Source organism: Pongo pygmaeus, chromosome 11 (genome assembly GCF_028885625.2).
Source record: "Pongo pygmaeus isolate AG05252 chromosome 11, NHGRI_mPonPyg2-v2.0_pri, whole genome shotgun sequence".
Classification (NCBI taxonomy): Eukaryota; Metazoa; Chordata; class Mammalia; order Primates; family Hominidae; genus Pongo; species Pongo pygmaeus.
In genome coordinates, this window is record NC_072384.2 from 34,892,801 (window position 1) to 34,920,365 (window position 27,565).

The following is a 27,565-nucleotide window of genomic DNA, read 5'->3' on the forward strand; positions in this document are numbered from 1 at the left end:
ATAACCCTGACTGCATTGCAGCTTCTCAGTACATATCATTTTCTTTCCTCTTCTCTCTTCTGCTTTTAACTAATCAATCCTCTCGGCCTCAGTGACTTATTCAGGTTCACATAGCTAATATATGTTAGAATTCATTGTTACTCAGTGTTCTGACTTTTGTTTAGGAAAATAATGTAATAAAACAACTGACAGTAATATTTTTAATTTCTCAGTTTCATGTGGAGTGTTCCATTTCCCTTGGCCATTTTGTTAAAATGGTTTCTTTTGTTTTCATTTTAGGCCACGGAAAGGTATGATATATTTGATCCAAGACAGTCTATTCCAGTCCAGGAATCTACAGTGGTGACAAGGACATGGGACTCCTCCTGCCAGATTACAGATGGTTCACTACAGTTGACATCCTGGCTGACAACTGTGAAAAAGAACCTTGGATTATTTTATTTTATTTTTGTGGGACACCACAATCCCAAATCCAAAGGACGCATCAGGTAATACTTCCCTGTCATTCATAAAAACACATTTCTTTTTCTTACAAAATCTCACCTATAAAAAGCAAGAAGCCAGTGTCTTAAGTAACTTCACCACCCTCTCCCTACTTTGCAGCTGTTTGTTTTCGGAATGAACCAATTAACTTTTGTATGGGTTATAATTAAGGAAGACATGGTTTTTTTCTTAATTCAGTTCAGTCTGTCTGTGACTTTAGGATCTACTTCTCTTTGGCTTTTTTAACTTTTCAGCTGTATTTATCAATTCCTAAAATCCATTTATTTATGTATTTATTGAGATGGAGTCTCACTCTGTCACCCAGACTGGAGTGCAGTGGCACGATCTTGGCTCACTGCAACCTCCGCCTCCCAGGTTAAAGCAGTTCTCCTGCCTCAGCCTCCCAAGTAGCTGGGCCTACAGGCGTGCAGGCATGCGCTACCATGCCCAGCTAATTTTTGTATTTTTAATAGAGATGGGGTTTTGCCATGTTGGCCAAGCTGGTCTCAAACTCTTGGCCTCAAGTGATACACCTGCCTCAGCCTCCTAATGCACTGGGATTACAGGTGTAAACCACTGCACCTGGCCCTAAAATCCATTTAGATTGCAAAACATTCTTTCAGGAAATGAACTTTTGAATTTTTCAAATTGATATAGAGAAAATAAGTTTCACTGGTTCCCCCCGTACAAGATTTTATTACGAAAATGTTCAGAAATATAGAAAAGTTGAAAGAATTTTACTGTGAACACCCCATAATCACCCCTTGATTTTACCAGTAATATTTTAGCATACTTGCTATAATCTATATCTGTCTATCCCTCTGTATATCAATCTGTTCATTTTTTTTAAAGATGCATTTCAGAATAAGTTGTTTATATCAAGTTCTGCCATTATTGGGTTTTTTTGTTTGTTTTGTTTCGTGACAGAGCCTCACTCTGTCACCCAAGGCAGAGTCTAGTGGCGTGATCACAGCTCACTGGAACACACACCTTTCAGCTTCAAGCAATTCTCGTGCCTCAGCCTCCTGAGTAGCTGTTTTACAGGCGTGCACCACCATGCCTGGCTAAGTTTTGTATTTTTAGTAGAGTTTGGGTTTTGTCACATTGCCCAGGCTGGTTTTGAACTCCTGAGCTCAAGCAATCCGCCCACCTTGGCCTCCCAAAGTGCTGGGATTACAGTCGTGACCCACCGCAGCCAGCCAAGTTCTGCTATTTTTATTACATTTTTTGCAGCTTAAAATGAGTGCTATCTTTAGCTTAATCTCTGATACATTAATCCAGTGTGAAACCAGTGATTTTCTTAAACTCACTAATGACATGAAAATATATTGGAATCTTATGTATTTGATTTCCTGTGGATTCCATATTCTAGACTGCCTGGATAATATGTGTTGTTTGGCAATGAATCACTTAATTCAGGAGAGTTTTCAATGCTTTCTTCATATTGCTGAACGTATTTGTTAATCCAGATTTACAAGTGTATTTTGTAATAGAATGTTACTGTTTATTTTTAAATTACTTCCTTTTGGAAATATTTCTGGGTAATTTAAGAAATTTGGAATTTTAGGAATCCAGATGAAAAAGCTATTATAGGTATCCCTTTGGAGAAAAAGATTTCTAATGTCTTCTAAATACACATATATTATTCTCCAGCCATTACCTTCTACCTTGATCTGGCTTAGTCCTTAATGTTTCTTAAGAATTGCCACAAGTATATGTGCATCAAAATTACTCCGTATTCTTTTTTTAAATGTACTTATTTATGTGTTAGCAATAGGGTCTTGCTGTGTTGCCCAGGTTGGCCTCCGCCTCCTGGACTCAAGCAGTCATCCTGCCTGACTCCCAAGTAGCTGGGACTACAGCTGGGTACCACTGTGCCTGGCTCACATACTTTCTATAGCTCTTTTCTGACTGTATTGTGATCTTTTTTTAAATTTGGATGTATCTAGCACAAAATTATATACTGTTTGAAATCAAGAATTTTGTTCCTGTCTATATTCAACATTATTTCTGGAACATAACAGACAGTAGGTCAGTATCATGCAGTAACTGAATGTAAAAAAGTTTCAAATTGTATTAATTTTTTTTTCTTAAGGCTTCAAGCTCCCTGTAGAATTCGAAAATAACCTTTTCTAATGAGGATGTCTGATACTGTTACTGTAAAAGATGAAACTGCAACAATGAAGGATTTGGAGGCAGAAGTGAAAGATACAACCAGAGTTGAAAATCTTATCAAATCAGAAAACTATGGGAAGATTTTGGTAGAGAAGAATGAACATTGTATTGAGAACAATATAGATTTGCAGGTAAACAGGAATTTTTCTCTGGCTACAAATACTAAATATTCAGTATATATTTATGTTTATTTTCATACAAAACTCACTTCTCAAAATTCTAAAAGGGTAAGTTGACCCTTCGTGACATGCTTACTAGCTGGTTTTGGAGCCAGTTGGATTAGCTTGCTGTGAGTCTTAACTTGGCTTGTATCATGTAATATAATTCTTTTTATTTGTATGTGGCTAGTGCGTTTTTATTGGCTTTCTACTTTCTCATTCCACCCTTTTCCTAATTACCAGTGCTGTGAGAGTTTTGAACTCTCACAGTTAAATTTTGAGTTTAACCTAAGAGCTCTTAAAGGAAAGACAAATAGAATAGAATAAAACTGCAGACGAACTATTGGCAAAAACAGCCCTCAGGGGGTTCCTCAGTCACTCAACCTGACTGACAAAAAAGATTTGTGGGCCCGGGGGAAGTTAATGCTTTTAATGCTGTGCATATATAATAACTTAGAACTAGCCACTGAGAAGGCTTCTAATTCCAGGCATAAATGGAAATTGAGTTGATTAACAAATTGAAGATAGGTAAAAATGGTCCCAAGTAATAGCGTTTCTAGTAGTTTTCATTTCTTTGGTAAGGTTTTCCAGTTATCTGTTTTCTCAGAATGAAAGGCTAACACTTTTAAACAATTTATTTTATTTTATTTTTTTGAGATGGAGTCTCGCTCTGTCGCCCAGGCTGGAGTGCAGTGGCGTGATCTCGGCTCACTGCAGCCTCCCTCTCCCGGGTTCAAGCAATTCTCCTGCCTCAGCCTCCCGAGTAGCTAGGACTACAGGCATGCACCCCCACACCCGGCTAATTTTTCTATTTTAGTAGAGATGGAGTTTCACTGTGTTGCATAGGCTGTTCTAGAACTCCTGAGCTCCAGCGATCCGCCCGCCTCGGCTTCCCATAATGCTAGGATTACAGGCGCAAGCCATCGCACCTGGCCCACAATTTTTTTTTTTAATGTCTCATCATTTATCAGTCAGGAAACGAAGCAAGGCTTGGGCTGAGTGAATTTTCTATTCTACAAGGTATCCAAAGAGGTCCTTTGTTGGCATTTAACAGGCCGGTGGACTTGGTCTGGAGCATCCCGGATTGCTTCTCGCACCTGCCTGGCACCTAGGTAGGAATGGCTGCAGTGCTGGGCTCAGGTGGAACTAGAAGCACCTATTTATGGCTCCTCCAACAAGGTGGGTCCAAAGTAGTCAGACTTCTTATGTGGCAGCTCAGGGGTCCCAGAGAGAATGTTCCAAGAAAGCCAAGCAAAGCTGCAAGGTTTCTTTTGACATAGGCCCAGAAGTTCCAGAACGTTACTTCAGCTGTCTTCTTTTGATGACATAAGTCAATAAAGCCAGGCCAGAGGATGGGGAATTAGACCCTACCTCTCAGTAGTAAAGAATTTGTAGCCACCTTTAAGCTATCAGAAAAAGTTATTCAAAAAAAAATTGTTTAGGCCGGGAGCGATGGCTGTAATCCCAGCACTTTGGGAGACCGAGGTGAGTGGATCACAAGGTCAGGAGATCGAGACCATCCTGACCAACATGGTGAAACCCTGTCTCTAGTAAAAATAGAAAAAATTAGCCAGGCATGGTGGCACGCACCTATAGTCCCAGCTACCAGGGATCCTGAGGCAGGGGAATAGCTCGAACCCAGGAGGCAGAGGTTACAGTAAGCCAAGATCGTACCACTGCACTCCAACCTGGCGACAGAGCAAGACTCCATCTCAAAAAAAAGAAAAAATTTAAAAAAAAATGTTTAACAATAATGTTTTAATTTTGCTTTGCAATTAAAGAATTCTATTTTTGGAGAAAATATTCTATCATTCTATATACTAAACACTTTGAAGGCTATAAGCCAAAAATTATAGCTTCACTTTTTTTTTCTTTTGTGTTTTCTTTTTTAGCTTCACTTTTTTAAAGTAAAGAAACCTGGTTTTTTTGCGTGGGGAGGGGTGGGGTTTTTTTGTTTTTTTGTTTTTTGTTTTTTTAAGACAGAGTCTGTCTCTGTCACCAGGCTGGAGTGTAGTGGCACAACCTTGGCTTACTGCAGCCTCCACCTCCCGGGTTCAAGCAATTCTCCTGCCTCAGCCTCCCAAGTAGCTGGGACTATGGGCTTGCGCCACCATGCTCAGCTAATTTGTGTATTTTTTGTAGACACAGGGTTTCACCATGTTGGCCAGGATGGTCTCGATCTCTTGACCTCATGATCCGCCTGCCTCAGCCTCCCAAACTGCTGGGATTACAGGCATGAGCCACCACTGCTGGCCAAGAAACCTGTTTTTAAAGGTTTTCTCATTCTTTCGTTCAGTCAAAAACTGTCTTTTTTCCCTATTATGTGCCAGACAGCAGGTGAGACAACGATAGCAATTCCTCCAGCTATAAAAAAGCATTTCGGCCTCACTTATAGTCAAGTGGTAATCATCTAAGAAATTGGGAGAAATAACATATTTTTTTCCCAGTCATTTTTACTAACAGCACTTTTTAGAACAACAAAAAATTGCCATACCTGTAATCAGTACACTCGGTGATGACAGCATGCCAGTGTCCTGATTACATCAGAGAAAATCTGCTAAAATTCTATTGCATTTGTGATTGAAATAATAAAATACTTCATTTTAGCCTCTTTTCTACACCTAATGTTTCTTTTCCTATATCATGCTTATCAACAAGTCATTAATTTGGGTTATTGCATTTCCTACAATGTCTATTGTGTTGCCCTTGGCAGTAAGCCACAAGAACATTCTGATGACCACTTTTGCATCATGGCCCAGTTGTTTGTAGTATAAGAAAATTTCCCACATTACCCAAACCATTTATGGAAAAATCTCTTCTTTACCAAGGGAATACCATAGTAAACAAACATGGGCATGGTCTTTGACCTCTCGTTTCCTGTAGCATAGTGACTGTAACGATTTGGAAGGAGGGAAAAAGAGAATGTGAGAATTTATTTTATGTTAATCTGGTGAATGCCATATTCATTGTTTATTGAAGTATTTATTAATAATTTACTATATGGGCTGGGCGCGGTGGCTCACGTCTGTAATCCCAGCACTTTGGGAGGCCGAGGTGGGCGGGTCACAAGGTCAGGAATTCAAGACCAGCCTGACCAACATGGTGAAACCCTGTCACTACTAAAAATACAAAAAAATTAGCTGGGCATGGTGGCGCACGCCTGTAATCCCAGCTACTTGGGAAGCTGAGACAGGAGAATCACTTGAACTCAGGAGGCAGAGGTTGCAGTGAACCGAGATCACGCCACTGCACCCAGCCTAGGTGACAGAGCGAGACTCCGTCTCAAAATAATAATAATAATAATTTACTATATGTAAGAATATTGACTCTGCTTTGAGCTTTTGAGGCCCAAGATGCCTTCATCCAAGGTGCCTGGCAAGGGGTGTACAGTTGAGATACCTTGTATAGAATAGATTTAATTAATGGAAATTGGGAATTGGAAGTAGATAAAACTGGAAAATTGGTTTCTTCTGTGTTTTCATTTAAAATATTATAAAACAAAGTTAACTGTTTAAAGCATCAACAGGGAATAAGTGTTTTGTTTTAAAAAGTCTGGTTAATACAGAGTTACTTTTAACTTAATGTGGAGTTAACTGTTCTAACATACTACCAGATATTTCATCTTCCTTTGGTACCTCTAAGGTACCGCCTAAAGGTTGTCATCTTAAATAACAACTGCTATTTTTCACTCATAAGTTTGGATGTATGTAGCAAATAATGTAGGTTTTCTATTGAGATTTTTGAATAAACTATTACTTTATTCTAATAGAGTGATAAGATACTCTCTACTTTGCTCTCATTCTGAAAATCAGCTACCATGAATATTATAACTTACGTCTGTTATCTTGCTTCAGCATAGTAATATTAAAGTGATTAAAGGAAACAAATGTTTACCTTCCAAAAGACGCATTCATTTCATTCATTTATATAACAAAACTGCACGTTTAATATATACATTTTGAGTGAAGTCATTTTTAATTAAGGGATGTTACAGTCCCTTTTGTACTATGAAGAGACCTTATTATTTTCTTTCTGTTAAGGGTAGTATTTACATAAAAAATAATTTCATCAAACTAGAGAGAGGCCAACAGACATTACATGTCATCTCAGGTGGTTCCAAGCAGCGATTATCTCAAAGAGAGCTCTTTGACCATTTAATTTATAAATAATTCTACTTGTGTTTTCTTTCTGCTTTTACTAGTTTTCTCTTTCCACTTTTAAAAAATGTTGTGTTTCTTATTCGGGGTTTTGTTTTGGACTGTAATCTTTTATAGAAATTTTAGGATTACTTTCATAAGAATTTCTTAATACTTCAGAGCTAATTCAAGAAATCTGTGTGCATTAACGTCAGGAAGTTAACTTTCCCACGTAATTGCCTTGGAGTTGTTCTGAATTGTTGATTATGGTCTCAGATAATTATCTGACAGGTTTTTGGTTAGGAATTTTTCTGCTGCCACACACTGTTCCTATTGAGAATGTAGAGGTACATTTCGGACTTTATATTTTTATGAAACATTTGGAAGGTTGGGGTGGTGGATGCCAGGTTTCTAAATCCAGAAAAATGTATTTTGTTAGACTATGAGTATCCCTAATCTTTAACATGGGTTAATTGGATGGTGGGGAGTATTTGCTTTGATTTCCTGTGTATAACTCACCGATGGGTCTCCATTGTTTGATTTTCTTCACGGATAGGTTTTTCAGATTACAATTAGTCTAAATTAGCCTGGTGCGATGGCACATGACTGTAATCTCAGCACTTTGAGGCAGGCTAAGGCAAGCGGATCGCTTGAGCTCGAATTCGAGACCAGCCTGGGCAACATGGTGAAACCCTGTCTCTACCAAAAAAAAATACAAAAATTAGCCGGGTGTGGTGGCATGCACGTGTAGTCCCAGCTACTCAAGAGGCTGAGGTGGGAGAATTGCTTGAGCCAGGGAGATCAAGGTTGCAGTGAGCTGAAACCGTGCCACTCTACTCCAGCCTGGGTGACAGAGTGAGGCCCTGTCTTAAAAAAAAAAAATTTAAATAATAAACTTAGAGTAAATTATTTGTGTTGATTTTTACAGTCATTTATTTTAAATATAAAATTCAGAACCCTGTGCTCTGCTTATTAAAGGTTCAAACTCAACTTTCCCCTTCTTTTACAGTTGTATCTTTGTACTTAACAAATAGTTTGTCCAGGGATGTTCATCTGTATACATGTGTATATGCACACAATTCAAAACATATTTGGGAACAGTTCAAACAATGCCTCTCCCTCACATTATTATTAACAGTAGGATAGCAAGTCCACATTGTGTTGGTAACCCTTGTCATGGAGAAAATAAGAGAGCTGATTTTTGTTAAAAACTAGGCCTTGTGTGCCAGAGTCAATGAATAGCTCTGACATACATGAGTCAATTTTCCATACACAGAGTTGGCTAAAGTGCATATTTTGTATATTCTGTTTCAGTAGTAAGCCCTTCGATAATCAAGATGAGACTCTTACATCTTGTATCCTTCAAGTTAATTCCAGTGCATTTCTTTAAAAGTGGTTTGGGCAAGAAAGCAATGAATCTAATAAGGCTATCAGAAAAGTTCAGAACACAATGCCACACTTCTTCGACAATGAAGGCAGTACATAACAAATTCCCTCATTTGCTTGGAAAGTATTGATGAAACAATTAACTTATGTCATTAATCTGTTAAGAAATGAAGTATTTTTTTAAAGGACTGAATAAAAGTCTCTTTATATAAAACCATTCAAATAATAATCTTAGCTATTTCCTGTTTGTCAAACAAGGATTAAAAGGATGTATGTGGCCAAGCGTGGTGGCTCCTGCCAGCGCTTTGGGATGCCGAGGCAGGAGGTTTACCTGAGCCCAGGACTTTGAGACCAGCCTGGACAACACAGGAAGACTTTGTCTCTACAAAAATAAAAATAAAAAAATTAGTCATGCGTCACGGTACACACCTGTAGTCACAGTTGTTTGGGAGGCTGAGGTGGGAGGATGACTTGGGAGTTCAAGGCTGCAGTGAGTTAGGATTGCACCAGTATACTCCAGCCTGGGCAACAGAGTAAGACCTGTCCCTTAAAAAAAATAAAATTTAAAAAAAAAAAAAAAAAAAAGGACGGCTGGGCACAGTGGTTCACACTTGTAATCTCAGCACGTTGGGAGGCCGACCAGTTGGGGAAACATGGCAAATCCCCATCTCTACAAAAAACACAAACAATTAGTCAGACATGGAGGCTACTCTGGAGGCTGAGGTGAGAGGATCATCTGAGCCCAGGAGGTCAAGGCTGCAGTGAGCTGTGATTGCGCCACTGGACTCCAGCCTGGGTGACAGAGTCAGACCCTGTCTCAGAGAAAAAAAGATACATGTAATGTACCTAGTACATAGAGCCTAGCAAATGGTAGGTGCCATTAACAATGTTATAATAATTATAATTGTTACTATTTATTAGCAATAACACGATTATTTGGCTTCTCAAAAATTTATCACTTTGTCATGCAAGATAGATTTTTTCTTTAGTAATAAAACAGAGTAAAACTTACTTTTAACATAACCTCCCCACATTTTCAGTACTGTAGTTTTATTTCTATGAAGTTCTGTATCTGTACACTGTATTTTTATTGTTTTTTATTAATATTGAATGAGTTCAACTTTTTAAAACTTATGATACATTTTCCATAGTATATTTTTATAATTATTTCTAGGATTTGGTACTCTTTCTACTGAACTTGGGTCATATGCACATATGGTAGCTCTTTTAAGCGCATTTACTTTTCACGGTGCTTTCTTGTGCTGTGTAAAGATGTTGGCTACATCTTGTAGATGTAGAAATGCTTTTGCATACTTACCGTTTGTACTTCTTTGGATAATTTTCATGTACATCACCAGTAGGATGGGGTGATCCTGTATCTTCATTTATTACAAGGAATAACTACAAACCAGATAGTTGTGACTTTCTCCACATACTTTTCATTAGAATCTAAGAGTTAGGCCTTTGAGTACTTAACTCTGTGCTTTATGGCTCAAAAGGTTAAATGTTAAAAACAAATTCGTGATTGTGTTTAGTTTATTGATTTTTAAAATAGCTCTCCCACCTCAGAGAACTTTGTATTTTTCATTTATTCCAGTAGAAATTAGCATCCTGGCATCCATTATTTTTACTGCCCTGACCTTAACTAGACATGGAACATTTTAATTCATTATCTTCCTTACAATTGCCACTAATCTTTACTATTACCTAGAAAAGTACTGAGAATTCGTAACCTCTTCAAGGTGTTTTGAGTCTGGTTGAAAGGGTGTAACCATTATAATTTTTCTTCATAACAATTATTAATTACAAAGAAAATTATTCCTATTTTTTAAATGTCAGATTTTCTTAGTTGAGTGATATTTAATTGGTTATTTTTGTGCTAATACATATATAACTCATAAGGATTGCTCTGTTTTTTTCAGTTCTCCAAATTCTAGTAGCTGGTAACTCTGACAACGTATTAGTATCAATTTCAAACTGAAATTCTATTAAGGATGTTTCATATTCTGCACCCATTTTTTGGCCTAGTTCCTGTCTTATACTTCAGTATAAAACAACGTAAATTATAAATTGGGGCCTTTGTCCCTAAGCCTTCTAAATTCTAATTTAGATACCATTTCTCTGGACTAATACAGGTCTATTAAACAAGCTGCTAAATTTTTACTGTGACAGTGAAATTCTAAGGGTGAAAAGTGTGCTCTAAATAATAAAATCCACTTTTAAAATAATTACATATCAAATAGAGGGAATTCCTACTTAAAGCCAAATCTGGCTGCCAAGTAGATTACAAAAATCTGAAATAAAGTATGTTGACTTTAATAAACAACTTGTTTTCTCTGCTTTGTTGTGTGTGTATGGCATATTTTCTAGTACATATAATTTCTATTTGCTGTTTGAAAGGAAATTGAAATAAATTATGTTATTGAATAATGCCACTTTGGCAATTTATAGTTTACTTATATAGTAATGTATTCGTTTTCTATTGCTGCATAAAAATTACCACAAACATAGAGGCTTAAAAGACAACACCCGTTATCAGCTCACAGTGGGCCCAACTGTGTTGTCTGCTTAGGGTTCTATGAGGCCAAAGTCAGCCAGGCTGGGCCCTTTTCTGAACGCTTTGGGAAAGAATTTGCTTCAAGGCTCATTCTAGTTGTTGACACACCTTAGTTTGTTGAAGCTGTAGGTCTGAGGTCCTGTTTTTTGGCTGGTTGTCAGTAAAGGCCACTCTGTTGCAAGAGGCTGCTCATAGTCCTCCTTACATGGCCCCTCTATCTTCAAAGCCATCAACGATATGTCAAGTCCTTCTCACGCTTTAAATCTCTCTGACTTGCCCCCATGCTCCCACCAGAGAAAAGTCTGAGCTTTTATAGGGCTCACTTGATTGAATCAGACTCACCTGAATCTTAAATTGTATCTTAAGATCAGCTGGCTTGGAGCTTAGTTAACAAATGCAAAATCCAGCAGGGCATGGTAGTTCACACCTGTAATTCCAGCACTTTAGGAGGCCAAGGCGGACTGCTCACTTGAGGTCAGGAGGTTGAGACCATCCTGGCCACCCAGTGAAACCCTGTCTCTACTAAAAATACAAAAATTAGCTGGGCATGGTGGCAAGTGCCTGTAATCCCAGCTACTTGGGAGGCTGAGGCAGGAGAATCACTTGAACCTGGGAGGCGGAGGTTGCAGTGAGCCGATATCACGCCACTGCACTCCAGCCTGGGCGACAGAGTGAGACTGAGTCTCAAAAAAAAAAAAGCAAAATCCTTTCTCAGCAGTACCTTGATTTGTGTTTGATTAAATAACCAGTGGGTGGGAATCTTGGGTGCCATCTTTAGAATTCTGTCTACCTCAGGTAGAATTTAATCCACAATAAAGTTTTTTTAAATATATTAATTGCACTGGACTAAGATTCTGCAGATCTGGGGTTCTGTTTGACTTTAGTAACTGGTTCTGGACTGTGAGGTCTTTAAGACCAGGAACTATGTCTTATTCATCTTCATAGCTCTAGTGCCTAGCACAGTATCTGGTGTACAGCAGGAACCTAAAACATGTTCGTTAAATGAAGTCAAATTAAGATAATTTTACTTCTCTGTATCTTCCTTTATCTTTTCCTCATTTTCATTAAAGCGTCCTTGTAGATTAAAAGTGAGATAAATACATGTGTAAGTCTATAAATATTCTCAAGCATTACAATAGGGACAATATACAGCACCCCCATTTTATAGACTTTTTTAAATTAGCATTTGTTAGATTAAGTAATTTATCTTAATCTCGTTGCTAATAAGCAGAGGCAGCACATTGGTTTTCTGACATGGTCAGTTCCTAACCTTTAATAATCGATTACATTTATGACGCACTTTAGAGTTTTCAAAGCCCCTTTGTTAGCTACGCTTTCACTGAATCCTTTCAAGAATCCTGTGAATTAGTGCAAGTAGTATGAACTTTTAGACAGATAAAAGTAAAGGGAAGTAATTTGACCATGGTTACCCAGTAATAAGAAGCAAATTCAAAAATTTAAGTCCAGCTCTTCTGCATATGAATATAGGATTTACATTGACAGTTAATGACCCCTTTCATTTTAGAATTTTTAATAGAAGATTTTATACCAGTGATACTTAAAATTACAAGAGATTAAAGCAGAGGACTGGGAGTAAGTCACAAATTATTTTCCCTTCTGCTTCCTCAGAACTCATTTAGGTATATGCATTTTCATAGTATTCACCTGTTGCTTTTCTCCCTCTTTTTTTTTTTCCTGTAATCCCTAGATGGTGGCATCTACCACCTAGACTAGATGATAGTACAATTTATTTTACTTCTATTGTTAGATGTGAGTTACGGGTAATTAGAAATCCTCTTGAACAAGTTAGAGAGTAGGTAAAAACAGAAGACAATACCAACATGCAGAAGCCCTCTTAGGCAGCACTGCCATATGCATGTGTGCGTACACATGCTATTTTCTTCTGTATAAGAAACAAAGTCATTTTTCTTTTATTTTTTCTATTTTCCTTTTGTTGTTATTCTGTAGTTAGTGTAATCTAGGGTTAAAATCCCAAGAATACAGTGCTTTTTAATTTTGAAGAACTTTTGGCTCAAAATGGGAGCAGGACATACTGGTACTATAGACTCTTGTTTCTGTTGACTCTACAAGGAAGGCCTTTTTGAAATAAAATGATGGGTTTTTTTTTTTTTTTTTTAATGTAAAGCATACTAGTCTGGATATTAAGGATTTTGTATCTGTTTTATGTTTGGTACCAGACTGGCTCCCTCACATTAAGAGTAAAAATGATAGATACTTGGGCCGTGTACTATTTGGTGTTGGGTTTGGGGAGGAAAATTGGAAGAAAGTAGAAGGAAAGAGTGTTTAAAAGCTGTCTGGCTGTGGTTCACAGGTGCTTCAGCTGGTTTCACAAACCAAAGCTTGTATCACAAACTTGAGTTAGTTTGCCTTACCGCGTTCTCCAATCATGTGACTGATGGTCGGCCTGTCAGTCATGCTGGACATCCGTACTGGAAGTCTGCCGTTTTTTCTTCCTTTCTGCTTCACTGCCTCACCTCAGACCTGATGAATAGGTTTCTATCACTAATAAACTGGTGGTGTACTTTATACAGTGTTGAAACACCTCTGTAGATTTGTGGTTGGACTCTTAACTCACTGTGCATTTGAAACATTCTCATTAAGTTTGGAACTTTTCTGAGTTTATCCACCTTTAACTGCTGGTTTTTGTGTGTGTTGTTTTTCCATAACCTTGGCTAAACTATAATATGTTGTAAAATAATGAAGTGTATTTTATTTTACTACCAAGAAGTCACCATATAAGTTCCATTGTACTCAATTAACACAGAAATTGTGGCCATTTGCTGATTTAAAGAAAAATGCCTAAGAAAGAAAAATAATAATAAAAATGCCAACCTATCAGGATTTTAAAGAATCTTCTGCAAGTGTGCTTCTGGGAGCAGTCAGTACTCCTTTACTGAAACCAACTTTGATTTCCTCACTTTTCATACTTTATGCACAGTTAGTTTTTCTGTGGTTTAGGACTATGAATTAAGAAGCAAATTTTCTGTTTCAGTATGAAATTTAATTCAAATCTTTCTTGTATATTCAGCGGCCATTGCAGTCATTTGGACAGACAGGAAAAAGGTCTAAGGTATAGTAAATATTTTGGTGTGCTGGCATGCCAAGGGCCTTCCTTCATGCTTGATGAATCCTTGTTTTCATATAGCACTACATTCAGTTTAGTTCTTCCATATTTTATGGGGGGCAGAAAGCTTATTTTGTTTTATTTGGGATTTTTGTCTTGCCTAGTCGCTTTTGTGCATTGCTTTTTTTATCTTGATGGTTCTTTATCTGTAGAGAAAATCGCTTTCTCACCATTTTTGGGGATATGAAGTTGGAATTATTCCCTTTCTTTCTATTGCTATAATTTTCAAAACTGCAAGTGTTTGTTTTCCTTCTTAACAAAGGCCTTTAGTAGTGTTTAATGATATATTTAACTTGCACATTTCATCTACTGTTATACATGGCAGAAACTATAAAGAAACTTAGAAACTCTTTCTAGGGGGCTTTTGGATATGCCCTAGATTTCTGAAATGTAGTGTTAATTATAAATACTTCTCTTTAGTCAAGCTCAAAGTTAAAGCTAGTTCGGAGCCTTGCAGTGTGTGAAGAATCTCCACCACCCCCTGCACCAGAGATATCACAGGAGAACCAGGTAAAAAAGCAAAACAAATGTTATTTCAAGACATGGTGGAACTGGAGAATTTTCGTATATGATTTAAGTTGTGTTTGTTATATTTGTTTTATTTTGACTAAATGAAACTGATTCAATAATACTTGGCACCCAAGATATATATGAAAAGTTAGAAAACTTCTTTCCTTCAATCTAAGGCTTAGAGCAATTATTTCTCTTCTGGAAAAACTTAGGAATCATGTAATTAATTAGGAATGTGGCTTTAATAAAGTTATAAATTAATTTTCATAAAGTTAAAAAATGTTGGTCGGGCGCAGTGGCTCACGCCTGTAATCCCAGCACTTTGGGAAGCTGAGGTGGGTGGATCACGAGGTCACGAGATCGAGACCATCCTGGCTAACACGGTGAAACCCCATCTCTACTAAAAAATACAAAAAAATTAGCCGGGCGTAGTGGCAGGCGCCTGCAGTCCCAGCTACTCAGGAGGCTGAGGCAGGAGAATGGCGTGAACCCAGGAGGCGGAGCTTGCAGTGAGCCCAGATAGCACCAGTGCACTCCAGCCTGGGCGACAGAGCGAGACTCCGTCTCAAAAATATATATATATATTAAGGTAGCACTTCCAGTGAATATAATTGTGGTGAAATTTGCCCTTTTAGTTTTACCTTTTAGAAATTTCTCAGATACTTAATGCTTCTATGTAAAGAGACCGGCCAAGACTTCTTCTTGATAGGTTAACGTAACCTGAATGCATGGTGAAACCAATTTTCATATTAGCTTGGCTCTTTAATAGTTATCTAGTACTTCTAATTTCTCACATGTCTATTCTTGTAAAATTTGGGACAATGAGGTTTAGGCAAACCATTTAGTTTGCATTCTTTTTAATGCTATGACTACTTTTCTGTTAATCTCAGCTATGGGTTGATCTCTGTCTCATGTTACATCTGTATATTTATGCATAAATATTTTTGGATCCTTTACCAATGTTTATCTTGTGATAACTTTGCCTAGTGGCTTGTTCTACTTACTAAGAGTTTGAGCAACTTAAAATGCTCCTTTACCCCAACAAACAGTTTCCAAGGAATTTGGGCAATTATGTGGTTATTTAAGAAGCCATGACTGATCCATGACATGCACATCTTTTTTATAAAGTAAATATCATTATACATTTGGTGATTCAAACTAAAATTGTTATACTTTCCCTTGATTTACATGATACCCTGAAAAGCCTATTACAGATATTTAGGATAGTTGTCACATATTTAGAATATGTACTGTTTTTGAAAAGCACTACATTTCATTGCTTGAAAATGCAAGGAAAGTGTTTTGAAATAGATTGTTGTCAATGAAATGTACTTAAAAATCTGTTTGCTTTGACATTTCTTTGCATCAGAAACATACGGCTGAAAATTAATTTATGATTTTTTTTTTTTTTTTTTTTTTTTTTTGAGATGGAGTTTCACTCTTGTTGACCGGGCTGGAGTGCAATGGTGTGATCTCAGCTCACTGCAACCTCTGCCTTCCAGGTTCAAGCCATTCTCCTGCCTCAGCCTGCCGAGTAGCTGGAATTATAGGCACCCGCCACCACGCCTGGCTAATTTTTTGTATTTTTAGTAGGGACGGGGTTTCACCATGTTGGCCAGGCTGGTTGCGAACTCCTGACTTCAGGTAATCCACCTGCCTCTGCCTCCCAAAGTGCTAGGATTACAGGTGTGAGCCACCGCACCCGGCCGATTTTTTTTTTTAATGTATCTACGTAGGAGAGATAGCTGTATGCATTTATTTGATATAATAGATATATTTTAGCAATGAAATAGACTTTCTAGCAAAAAGCAGAAATACGGTCAAAATATTTACTAAATCCTTGCTTGGAGAACATTTTCAAATATTAACCTTTGGCTTTTGCATGATTGTAATAAAGCTGAAGAGCTATAATACAGTCTGAAAAAAAATCGATAAAATTGTTTTCTGAAACAGCACTTTTAGAAAGTTCTTTTGGCCAGGCACAGTGGCTCATGCCTGTAATCCCAGCACTTTGGGAGGCCAAGGCAGGTGGATCATTTAAGGTCGGGAGTTCAAGACCAGCCTGGCCAACATGGTGAAACCCCATCTCTACTAAAAATACAAAAATTAGGCAGGTGTGGTGGCACACGCCTGTAATCCCAGCTACTTGGGAGGCTGGGGCAGGAGAATCGCTTGAACCCGGGAGGCAGAGGTTTCAGGGAGCCGAGATTGCGCTATTGCACTCCAGCCTGGGTGACGAGCGAAACTCTCATCTCAAAAAAAAAAAAAAAAAAAAAAAAAAAAAAAAAAAAAAAAAGTTATTTTGTACAAGTCAGAGTAAAGAATACGCCTGTTTGGGATGGAGTAGTAGGCAGTGTAATGTTTTTGAAAATTTATGTCTTCTTTCTGTTTACCAAAAAAAACAGATATTACACCATCTTAGCCTCATGACAGTCAAAAGAGATTGAGGAAAGAAGAGTCAGACATTCATAAATCTGTTAATATAGAGAAAGTGCATACTTTTTGAAAAAATAAAAGCTGTACCATGACCTTTGTTTTTTGTAGTGCATTTTACCTATTTGAAAAATCTTGAGGGAGAGCCTGTTATGGTACTAAATTTGGCTAGTGACAATTTATATGAAGAAAAAATAACAGGAATATATGTTGTGTATTGATATATACATTATTGATAATAGATAATTTTTTGTGTTGACAGTTCAAAAAGATGAGTTATGGCATGTGGATAATGACTAAAGAAGCTATATCAAAACTCAATTATTTCCCTTAATATATTCTTTCTCAGTTTCTCTTAGATACAGTAAGCTTTTTCTTTTTGGATAATTGCCTATGAATACAATCCTCTGAATAAAAGATACTTCTTCTAGTAGGAAGTCTTTTTCCAAACCTTGAGATAAATAAATTGCACCTGAGTGGAAATTGGAAAATAAATTATTTCTCATGAAAGGTACTAGTATCTAATCCTTGATGGTAGACACACTTTCCAACTAATTTGCTTGATTCAGAATGTGATTTTTGAGGAATTAATCTGGAAGAAAACTCATTATTCAAAAAGTTGAGAGGCAATTAAGAGAGAGATGTCACTTGTATCTGATAAGAGCTTGTGAGAGGGAAGTGACCTCAATAACAGATGTCATTGACAGAGTGAAGAGGAAAGGAATTGCAGCTTCCTATGGAGAGGTAGCTATTATTCCAGTTATTTATAGTCTGAAGATTTTGTATATAAGAACTTCAGTGTTTAAAATATATCTTGTTTATTTGCTACTGAAAACTAGGCCAACTGAAGACAGGCCTCACAGTACATTAAGCTTACAAGATTTTAAAAATATAGTTCATTTTGATAAAATAGTTTAGTGTCTGTAATTAAAATATATGGCTTTTTGAGGAGAGCTTAGAAATGAAATCTGCTAGTTACTGGAAGTGCCTTTTAGTGAAGATCTAAGAGGAGGTAGTGTGAAATCTTTTCTCTCAGCCTGGATTTCACTGGGTTCCTCTTGAGTAACCAGAATAGTAGTTACAAGTCGAGAAAACTTCTAAATATTATACTTCTGAAAAATAGTTCTGGGATTCATTTCTAGATACCTGTTTTACAGTTATGAAAAGAGTAAAGAAAGTGGGTTGGAAAATGAATCACAATAAGAAAAATTACTTACTGGTTGATGAGTGTAAGGAAGTTGCCAGTGTCTTTGGTAAACAAGACAGAGAGTGCATAAAGCAAGTGTTTGTCATCCTAGTGAAAACTGCCAGTGTGCATCATTTACCCTATTTTATGAGCACAAATTTTAACTGGTATGATGAATTAAGAAGAAGAAAAGAGATGAAAATAGCAGGTAGCAGTCCTATTGGGGTAAAAAGTCTATGTGTCTGATTGATGGTTTTCATGACTATAGAACAACAGTATAATGTAGTCTAAAAATAGGCTACACTTTTATCTTTAGTAAAACTGGTGTAGAATTTGTTATAGCTTTCTTTATAACTTCACCTAAGTAAACAGAGCTACATGATTTTTGCCTTTTCTGTGTGGATTAATTTCTAGTAATCCCTTTGGGTTCTGGAATTACATGTAATGGCATTGCTTTTAAAATAAAACGTGAATTCTCCTTGCTCAGTCTTACAGAATGTGGTTACTTTACAATTAAACATTACATATCTGTAAGGATACAATTTTGTTTGAAATATTTCTAAACAACTGTGGTGATTGAAGGATTGGCAGTGATATATAAATCTCAAAAAGGAAATAAAGCTGTGTGCCGTTGATTTTGGAAATTTTTGTACTTAACATTTTTATATGGTAGGAGAATGACGGAATGTGTGATTATAATGGATACTCAGAAACCTGATTTTTATTAATCATTGACTTGACACTTATACATTCGTATTGTCATGATTGATGATAATTATGCTCTTGCTTGGCATCTTACTTGCAAAAATAAGTTAAGAAGACCTGAGTTCTCATCCTCCAGGGATTTTACAAGTTGATGCACTTAAACTATAATAGAAAACATTTATTTTTTTCTATAATGTTGAGGATTTGTTTTAATTGATGTATTCAACTCAGAACATTAATTTTACGTTTTATATAAAGTATTTGATAAAAATGGTAAAGTATTATTAAGTTGTTTTTTAGTTTGAAGAATCTAGTTGGGTAAAATAATCTTTTTCCTCTGTACAATTCTATGTTACTCAAACAATATAAATGTGTGGTATTAAATGAATTATATTGTATTTTCATTGAATAATTGACTTTGCCTTCCAACAGGAGAAAATTCAGATCCAGTTAACACAATCATTTGAGAAAGAAGAGAAGCCCTCAAAAGATGAAGCAGAAAAAGAAAAGGCCAGTGATAAGTTGCCCAGAAAAATGTTATCAAGAGGTTTGCAGTTCTTTTGCTTTTTTAAAAAAAATAATTTTGCTATCAGTAATTCCATCCTTTTCCCCTTGAATAATTATATATAGTATATGTTTATGTAAAATGACACAGAACAGACTGGAAGGATGATACAGTACTTACTCATCTGGGCAAAATGGTTTAACACAGTTCCATATATCAGTAAGATGTTTCAGCCAAAAACTGCAACACATAACAGACATTGAGGAAGGTAAACATCTTAATCTCTTACTGGTCCCTCACTCATAGTAAAATACTAAAGTCATTATAATTTTTATATTGATTCCACTAAGGATACTATCACTCTTGAATTCCTTATGGTACAAAGAGCTGACGTCATAATATTGAGTATCCAGTAAGAATATTCTTGGAAACAGAGTGTTTATTTTTTATAAGTTTGGAGGGTCTTCACTATTACTTAGCATTGCAGATCAATAGAAATGCTTTATAAATTTAAAAACCCAGTTATGTTGATCAGTATTATAAATAGTATAAAGATACTACATTTAAGGCAAAGATAGCATGAATATTTGAAAAGTATTTTGAAAGCAAGCCTGTAGTAATAGACCTGATAAAAATCAAATTCTTTCACAACTAAAATTTCTGTCTACCTCCAAATTATTGCCTCCATTATACTCATATCTGAACTAAGCTGTCTTAATTTGCTACAAATGTAGTTAATTATGTAAATCATTTAAATTTTTCACCCACAGAGGCATTTTGAACATGAGGTTGTGGTGAGTATATAAAAGGATCTTTAAAGAATTTAGAGGAAATTAAACAGACACATGTGAGAGGTTAATTTTTTTTTAAGAATGTGCGTGGATATGCAGTTATATAAACTCATGTCATGTACATTATATGGGAATAGAAAAATTGTGGTCACCTGATTTCATTGTAACTTTTCCTACTTTGTCAAATTTTTTTCAATGTGGGGCATCTTGTTTTATTTAAGATATACATCATGTGTAAAAGGGAATGGGACTTGTTTTCAAACAACTTTATACTGGGTTTTTGTGTTGTTGTTTTTTAGATTCCAGTCAAGAATACACTGATTCAACTGGCATAGATCTACATGAATTTTTAGTAAATACATTAAAAAACAATCCCAGGTAAAAATTAAATTTATAAGGTTTCCATTGCTTCTAGAGTACCATAATTTTGCTATATATGTTTTCATTATTGAGTTAGAGTAATAGAATAAGATTGCAGATATTTGAAGTACACCAGAAACATTTTAGTTTTTTAGGGCAAAGATGTTGTTGGTCTAGTATATGCAAATATATAAATATCTTTTTGCATTATGCATGTCACCATGATGTATGAATTTTGGGAAATACAGAATCACTAAGATATTTAGGCTCTTGATTGAGTTAGACATATACCATTAATCATGAAAAAAAAGAAAAATAGGTATCTCACCATAGTGCACTCAACCAAATAAGAACTTAGTGTATTCACTTATGAGTTTTTGAACGTTTTAAATGCAAAGTTTTTGTTCCTTCTTGCTGTGTTTATAAACCATCAACCCAAAGATTTTTGAGGTGTTTGAGTCACTACTTTAATTGTGAAATCTTTCATTTTCTCAGATTACTAAATGAATACTTTTTAACTTTTTGACAACTCATAAGCACTTTGAGGCATTCTCCCTGCAAAAATGGCTACCCACAAATTATCTGACCAACACTTTCATAGAGTGAAAGATGCCAAGGTGAAGAAATCTTCCTCTAGATGTTAGCTTTCCAGAGTAGTAGGTATTTGACATACGTTGAAATAAAAATGGTGTCACTAGATATGGGCACACGGAAGATAAGAGAGTTGTTTATCTCTTACACAGTCTTGCTTCAAGATAACTTGTTTTTATTCAGGATGTATTGTATTCAGTACTATCTTGATTTTCTGTTTTGTATTTAATATCAACCCCAAAGAGAATTACAAAATGAAGTGGTCTCTATAATAGGAGCTGAAGAATTATAGGTAAGGATTTAGAGAGAAGATAGGCAACTCTGCTTGACTTTTTTTCCTCCAGTTCAAGTTTATTCCTCAGTAGTCCCAACAGAAAGATAAATTTATGAGTCTATTGAACAGCTCTAACTATGTGCCAAGCATTGTGCTAAACATTGTAGATATGAAAAGGTATTACATAAAAGCTCTGACCCTACAGTATTCACTGTCTCTGTACTAGAAAAAGACACATGATAATTAAAATAAAACAAATGTAAAAGAGGTTTACAGGTGCTGTAATAGCCAGAGAAGGGCCACAACCTCTTAAAGGATTTGGGAATGTGTCACTGAAAAGGTAGTGCCTAACCTGAATCTTGAATTAAGAGTGTTTCATATTGGAGCTGTCTATACAGAGAAGCATGGGAAGGGCATTCGAGATAGAGACTAGAGGATTGCCAAGGCATAGTTATGTGAGAGGGAGTGTTACATTCAAGGAAAGATAAGATTGTACCCTCTGGCTCTCACAGGCATGTGGCAAGTTATTCTAGAAAGTGACGGTAAAGGTCGGGCACAGTGGCTCACGCTTGTAATCCTAGCACTTTAGGAGGCCGAGGCGGGTGGATCACGAGGTCAGGAGATTGAGACCATCCTGGCTAACACGGTGAAACACCGTCTCTACTAAAAATATAAAAAATTAGCTGGGTGTGGTGGCGGGCGCCTGTAGTCCCAGCTGCATGGGAGGCTGAGGCAGGGGAATGGTGTGAACCCGGGAAGCAGAGCTTGCAGTGAGCGGAGATGCGCCACTGCACTCCAGCCTGGGCGACAGGGTGAGACTCTGTCTCAAAAAAAAAAAAGAGAAAGTGACAGTAAAGGTACTGGTGAGGTATGAAGCATAGGTCATATCCAACTATCGTCAACAAGGGATAATACCAACACCCTACAGCAGTGAGGAAATGTGAGGGGACCTTTTGATTGTCCCAGTGAGTGCAGAGTGCTGCTGGGAATCCAGGGATGCCGAAAAGACCTATGAAATGGTGATGAGCCACGAAAAATTGTCTTGAAATGCCAGTAGTGCATCAGTCGAGAAATACTGACTATGGCATGCCAAGTTAAGGAGTGGTTAAACAGAATTTTAAATAGGGCCATACCATAATGAGATTTGTGTTTTGGAAAGATTACTTTGGTGTTTTAGAAAGATTATTTTGGCAGAGATAACTGTAAAGAAAAAGAGTGGCTAGGAGACCATAGAAAAGAATGGAGAGGAAAAGACACATTTGAAAGATATTTAGGAAGTATCATGGCAGGACTTGATGATCATTTGTATATGGAAAGGCAATGGGGACAGTAGAGTAGAATAGAATGGCCAAGTACTAAAGATAGCAAAAACGGGGCCTGGTGGCATGGGCTTGTAGTCCCAGCTACTCAGGAGGCTGAGGTGGGAGGATTACTGGAGTCCTAGAGGTTGAGGCTGCACTGAGCTGTGATCTCACCACTGCCCTCCAGCCTGGACCCCATCTCTAAAGAGAGAGAGAGAGCAGAGGAATCCTGAGAACATCTGTCCTGGAACTCAACCAAAAGGGAACAGTTACACAGAAAATAAAATAACAGAGGGACCCTGCGCAATGATTCATGCCGGTAATCCCAGTACTTTAGCAGGCTGAGGACAGTGGATCACCTGAGGTCAGGAGTTCGACACCAGCCTGACTAACATGGTGAAACCCCGTCTCTACTAAAAATACAAAAATTAGCTGGGCGGTGCATGCCTGTAATCCTAGCTACTTGGGAGGCTGAAGCAGGAGAACAGCTTGAATCTGGAAGGCAGAGGTTGCAGTGAGCCGAGATCACGCCATTGCACTCCAGCCTGGGCAATAAGAGCAAAACTCCATCTCAAAATAAATGAATTAATTAATTAAAATAACAGAGGGATATGAAAATATAAGTATTGTAATATTGCGAAATATATATATTTGGTCTTCCTCCCTGTTTCCTAGCTTACAACTATAATACCTGTAATCTCCAAAGAGCTATCTTTTTGTATGCTAAGGTTGACTGATAGCTTCAAGATATCAGATTAGGCTGGTCACTGGAAGGACAAAGGCATGATCAGAGGGTTAGGACTTCAGTCCCTGCTCCCAACCTCCTGGATGAGGAGATTGGTGAAAGTCAGTCTCCTCAACAATCATGCCTACATAATGAAGACTTCATAAAAACCCAAAAGGACAGGTTCAGAGAGCTTCCAGATAGCTGAACACATGGAGGTTCCTGGAGGATGTCAGGCCCCAGGAAAAGAATGCAAGCTCCATCCCTCTTCCCCCATACTTCATTGTATGCATCTCTTCATCTGTATCCTTTATAATAAACCAACAAATATGAGTAAGTGTTTCCCTGAGTTCTGTGATCTGCTCCAGCAAACTAGTTGAATCCAAAGCAGGGGTCATGGGAACCCCAACTTGAAGCCGGTAGTCAGAAGTTCCAGAGGCCTAGACTTGGAACTGGTGTCTGAAGTGGGGCAGTCTTGGGGACTGAGACCCAAACTGTGGGATCTGACACTATCTCCAGGTATAGAGTGTCAGAATTGAATTGGAGGACACCCAGCTGCTGTACACTGCAGAATTGCTTGCTTGCTTGCTTGCTGGTGGAGAGAAATCTCCACATATTTCGGGTCACAGAAGTCTTCTCTGTTGATTGTTGTTGTGTTGGTGTGAGAACAGAAGGAAAACATGATTAAAGAGGTTTTCCAAAACAAGTACCAAAAATAATTCGTTAGATTCAGAAGTTAGAAATTGTTGGCTATTTTAACAAGTCATTTCATTTGGGATAGGATGGTGGGAACCAGAACTCAGTGGGTTGAGTAATAAGTGGGAAGGTAGGAATTCATAACTAGTATGAGTAAAACAAGATCCTAGACAGGTAGAATTTTTCTTCTCTCTCTAAACCTGTGGGAAAGACATCAGCAAGGAACAAAGATTATAAATCCATTTTTATGTCTTCCAAATTACGTTTTGATTGTGTAGTTATTTTTCCTCTATAGATGCAAACGTTTTTAAGTTATCCACATAGACATTTTTTAACTGTATAGTTTAATGGTTTTTAGTATATTCAGTATACAGATAGGAGCACTATCACCACAGTTATAGAATGTTTTCATTGCCCCAAAAGAAACCCCATACATTGTAGCTATTCCTATGCTAATAATAATAGTAATACTGGTATTGGATGATCCCAGCCCTAATCTGTTTTCTGTTTCTGTAGATTTCCCTGTTCTGAACATCTCATATGAATGAAATTATATAATATATGGTCGTTCAGGACTGGCTTTTATTCACTTAGCATAATGTTTTTAAGGTTCATCCATATTGTAGCATGTATCTTTTTTTATTCCTTCTGTGTATGCATTTTTATTTGAGCAAATATACAAGTGAATAATTCGTATAATGGCTAATGTATAAGTTACTATTAGTGTCATTGTGGTTTTACGAAGTTGAAGCTAATGTTAAATTTTGTGAGAAATAAGGTTTGCTTAATAATTGATTCAGTATTCTCTCTCAGTGAAGCATACAGCTAATTGCCAGCTATACCTGCTACACAATTAGTTAGAAGTATGGCAAATTGCCACTGAAGCATTCAGGGTTGAATACTGCCTGGAGAATTCTACTAGATGTTAAGCAGATTTATTTTTAGTGATACTAAAATTTAGTCAACCTTTCCTTTTTGGATCACTTTAATTTCAAAATTTTTTTTCACATCATTAAATCTCCATCATCTTGTCATAGCCCAATAAATAAACTAAATTTCAGGGGTTAAATAATAAGTTATCTGGAATTTCTGGGTGTCTGCAATATTTTCAGAGACTACCCTATTAAATACAGTCATTAATAAATTAGAACCTAGGAACCTGAAGGTGTTACTGATAAAGATTACACTCACTGACATGATTTTATACGTATTTTTGTGTTGCTTTTAGCCATATTGTATAAATTTTATATGGAGAAATATGGATGGGACAGATAACTATATTATGTAACAGGAAAACGATACCATGGATTAATCCTGAAAATGGATTTTTTTAAGTAATTTGTTTTGCTCTAGGGAACATCACGTATTTGTTCTCTGAAATATCTTCTAAAAGTCATTTTTATTGGAGGTGATATTTAAGTCATTTTATTTCTTATCTGTTGCAGACATTTAACCAAGAGCATATGAAACATTGGGTGGAGGGTGGTCAAACAGAAACATTACTATTTTCTTCTTTTTTTATTTGCCACTGGTATAACATCGGTTCCCTGTTTCTCTAAAATTACTTCTGGAACAATGACTAGAACACTAGTAACTAAAAGATTGTTAGCCCTTCATTTTAGCTTTTAGTTTATTAGCTTGTTTTTATTACTTCTTTAATAATTAACAGCATGTATCAGTTCATTTTAAAGGTTACACGATAGAAGTTTTAGTTTGTGCCTACTTTTAGATGGTTTTGGCTCACCTGCTAAAACATCAGTATACCTTAAGAAAAGTAGTTTACCTGTTAGTTTGAGTCTCATATGTAGGGCCTCTATAAAGGATTAGTAACCTTTAAGTTATGACCATTATAAAAATATCTAACCTCAATTACAGATTTGAAAATTTGAAAGCTTGAATAAGCTACAATGTGGAATAAAAGGCAGAAGGTATAAATCTTAAGACCTTAGGAAAGTTGTCATTCTTATTTTTTTTAAAAAGTGCTACTAAAAGCAGGGTATCTTTTTTAAAATAAGTGACCCAGATAATCTAAAAATCCTCTGCAATCTATAGATCTACGTATTAAGGGGAGAGAAAGCCTAAATTTGTATCAATTGCTAGTAAAATTGTTAGATTCTGTTATATCATGCAGATAGTGGAAATTTCAGTGGCAGTACATTCACTGAAGAACAATTGAAATATTCTTATACCTGCTCTTTAGCTCAAACACAGAAAATCAATTTAAATGTACTGTTTTATGAACTCCAAATAAGTTGCCTCCTTTTTTGTTTGTTTTTGAGACAGAGTTTCACTCTTGTTGCCCAGGCTGGAGTGCAATGGCGCGATCTCAGCTCACAGCAACCTCCGCCTCCCGGGTTCAAGCGATTCTCCTACCTCAGCCTCCAAGTAGCTGGGATTACAGGCATGCGCCACCGCACCCAGCTAATTTTGTATTTTTAGTAGAGATGGGGGTTTCTCCATGTTGGTCAGGCTGCTCTTGAACTCCCTACCTCAGGTGACCTGCCCACCTCAACCTCCCAAAGTACTGGGATTACAGGCGTGAGCCACCACCTGTAATCTCAGTAGTTGCCTGCTTTTGATTCTCATCTTTATTTTTTTACAGTAAGGCAATATGTAAATTATAAAAGTTACTGCAAATACTGTCTCAACGATAACCCCAAAAGCTTGGATGAGGCTGGGCACAGTGGCTCACGCCTGTAATCCCAGCACTTTAGGAGGCCAAGGCGGGTGGATCACCTTAGGTCGGGAGTTTGAGACCAGCCTGGACAATGTGGTGAAACCCTGTGACTACTAAAAATACAAAAATTTGCCGGGTGTGGTGGCACGCACCTGTAACCCCAGCTACCAGAAGGCTGAGGCAGGAGAATCGCTTGAACCCGGGAGGCAGAGGTTGCAGGGAGCCGAGATTGTGCCACTGCACTCCAGCCTGGGGGACAGAGCGAGACTGTCTCAAAAACAAACAAACAAACAAAACTTGGGTGAAAGAGGGTCTTATAATTTAGTAAATAAATTCTTTGTTGGGAAAACTTTAGGAAGTAAAAATTCTTCACGCTCCCCTAAAATTTAAGAAAACAAAAAGAATACTAAAAGACCTTCTGGATGAAGTAATTTTATTAATTTATTCCATGCAAAATATATTTGTTGAACCTTTCTATATACAAATATTTCAAATAACTATATATGACAATAATTGTGATAAATGCTATTAAAGAAAAATATGAAAGAAACAATTCTAAGAAAGAATATAAGAATGTTTCAGTAAAGGGGAACAGCATATTCAAAGTACCTGAGAAAGACAGGAGCTTGGCAAATACAGAAATAAACCAGGATGATAACAGTTTTGTGAGTTCAGGTCAGGAGATGTGGCTGGAGCTGGATGAAGACCAGCTCATGCCTGCCTTGTACATATGTTTAGTTCTAAGAACAGTAAGAAACCCATGACCAATTTA

At 36.9% G+C, this 27,565-nt stretch overlaps 1 protein-coding gene across 29 annotated transcripts in view; it reads left to right on the top strand.

Moving 5' to 3' along the window:
* The window catches only part of R3HDM1 (R3H domain containing 1), a 187,877-nt gene that overhangs the window by 67,387 nt on the left and 92,925 nt on the right, over positions 1-27,565 (top strand). For 13 of the 29 annotated variants that reach the window (XM_054477853.2, XM_054477842.1, XM_054477840.2 and 10 more), the window contains exons 2-7: positions 280-488; positions 2,579-2,789; positions 13,945-13,986; positions 14,461-14,550; positions 19,307-19,421; positions 20,470-20,548. In XM_054477853.2, the coding sequence (XP_054333828.1) occupies positions 2,619-2,789; positions 13,945-13,986; positions 14,461-14,550; positions 19,307-19,421; positions 20,470-20,548 (497 nt within the window). In that variant the 5' untranslated portion in view covers positions 280-488; positions 2,579-2,618. The remainder of the gene's footprint in view (positions 1-279; positions 489-2,578; positions 2,790-13,944; positions 13,987-14,460; positions 14,551-19,306; positions 19,422-20,469; positions 20,549-27,565) is intronic. The other 16 variants (XM_054477850.2, XM_063647405.1, XM_054477851.2 and 13 more) reach the window with 2 other exon arrangements.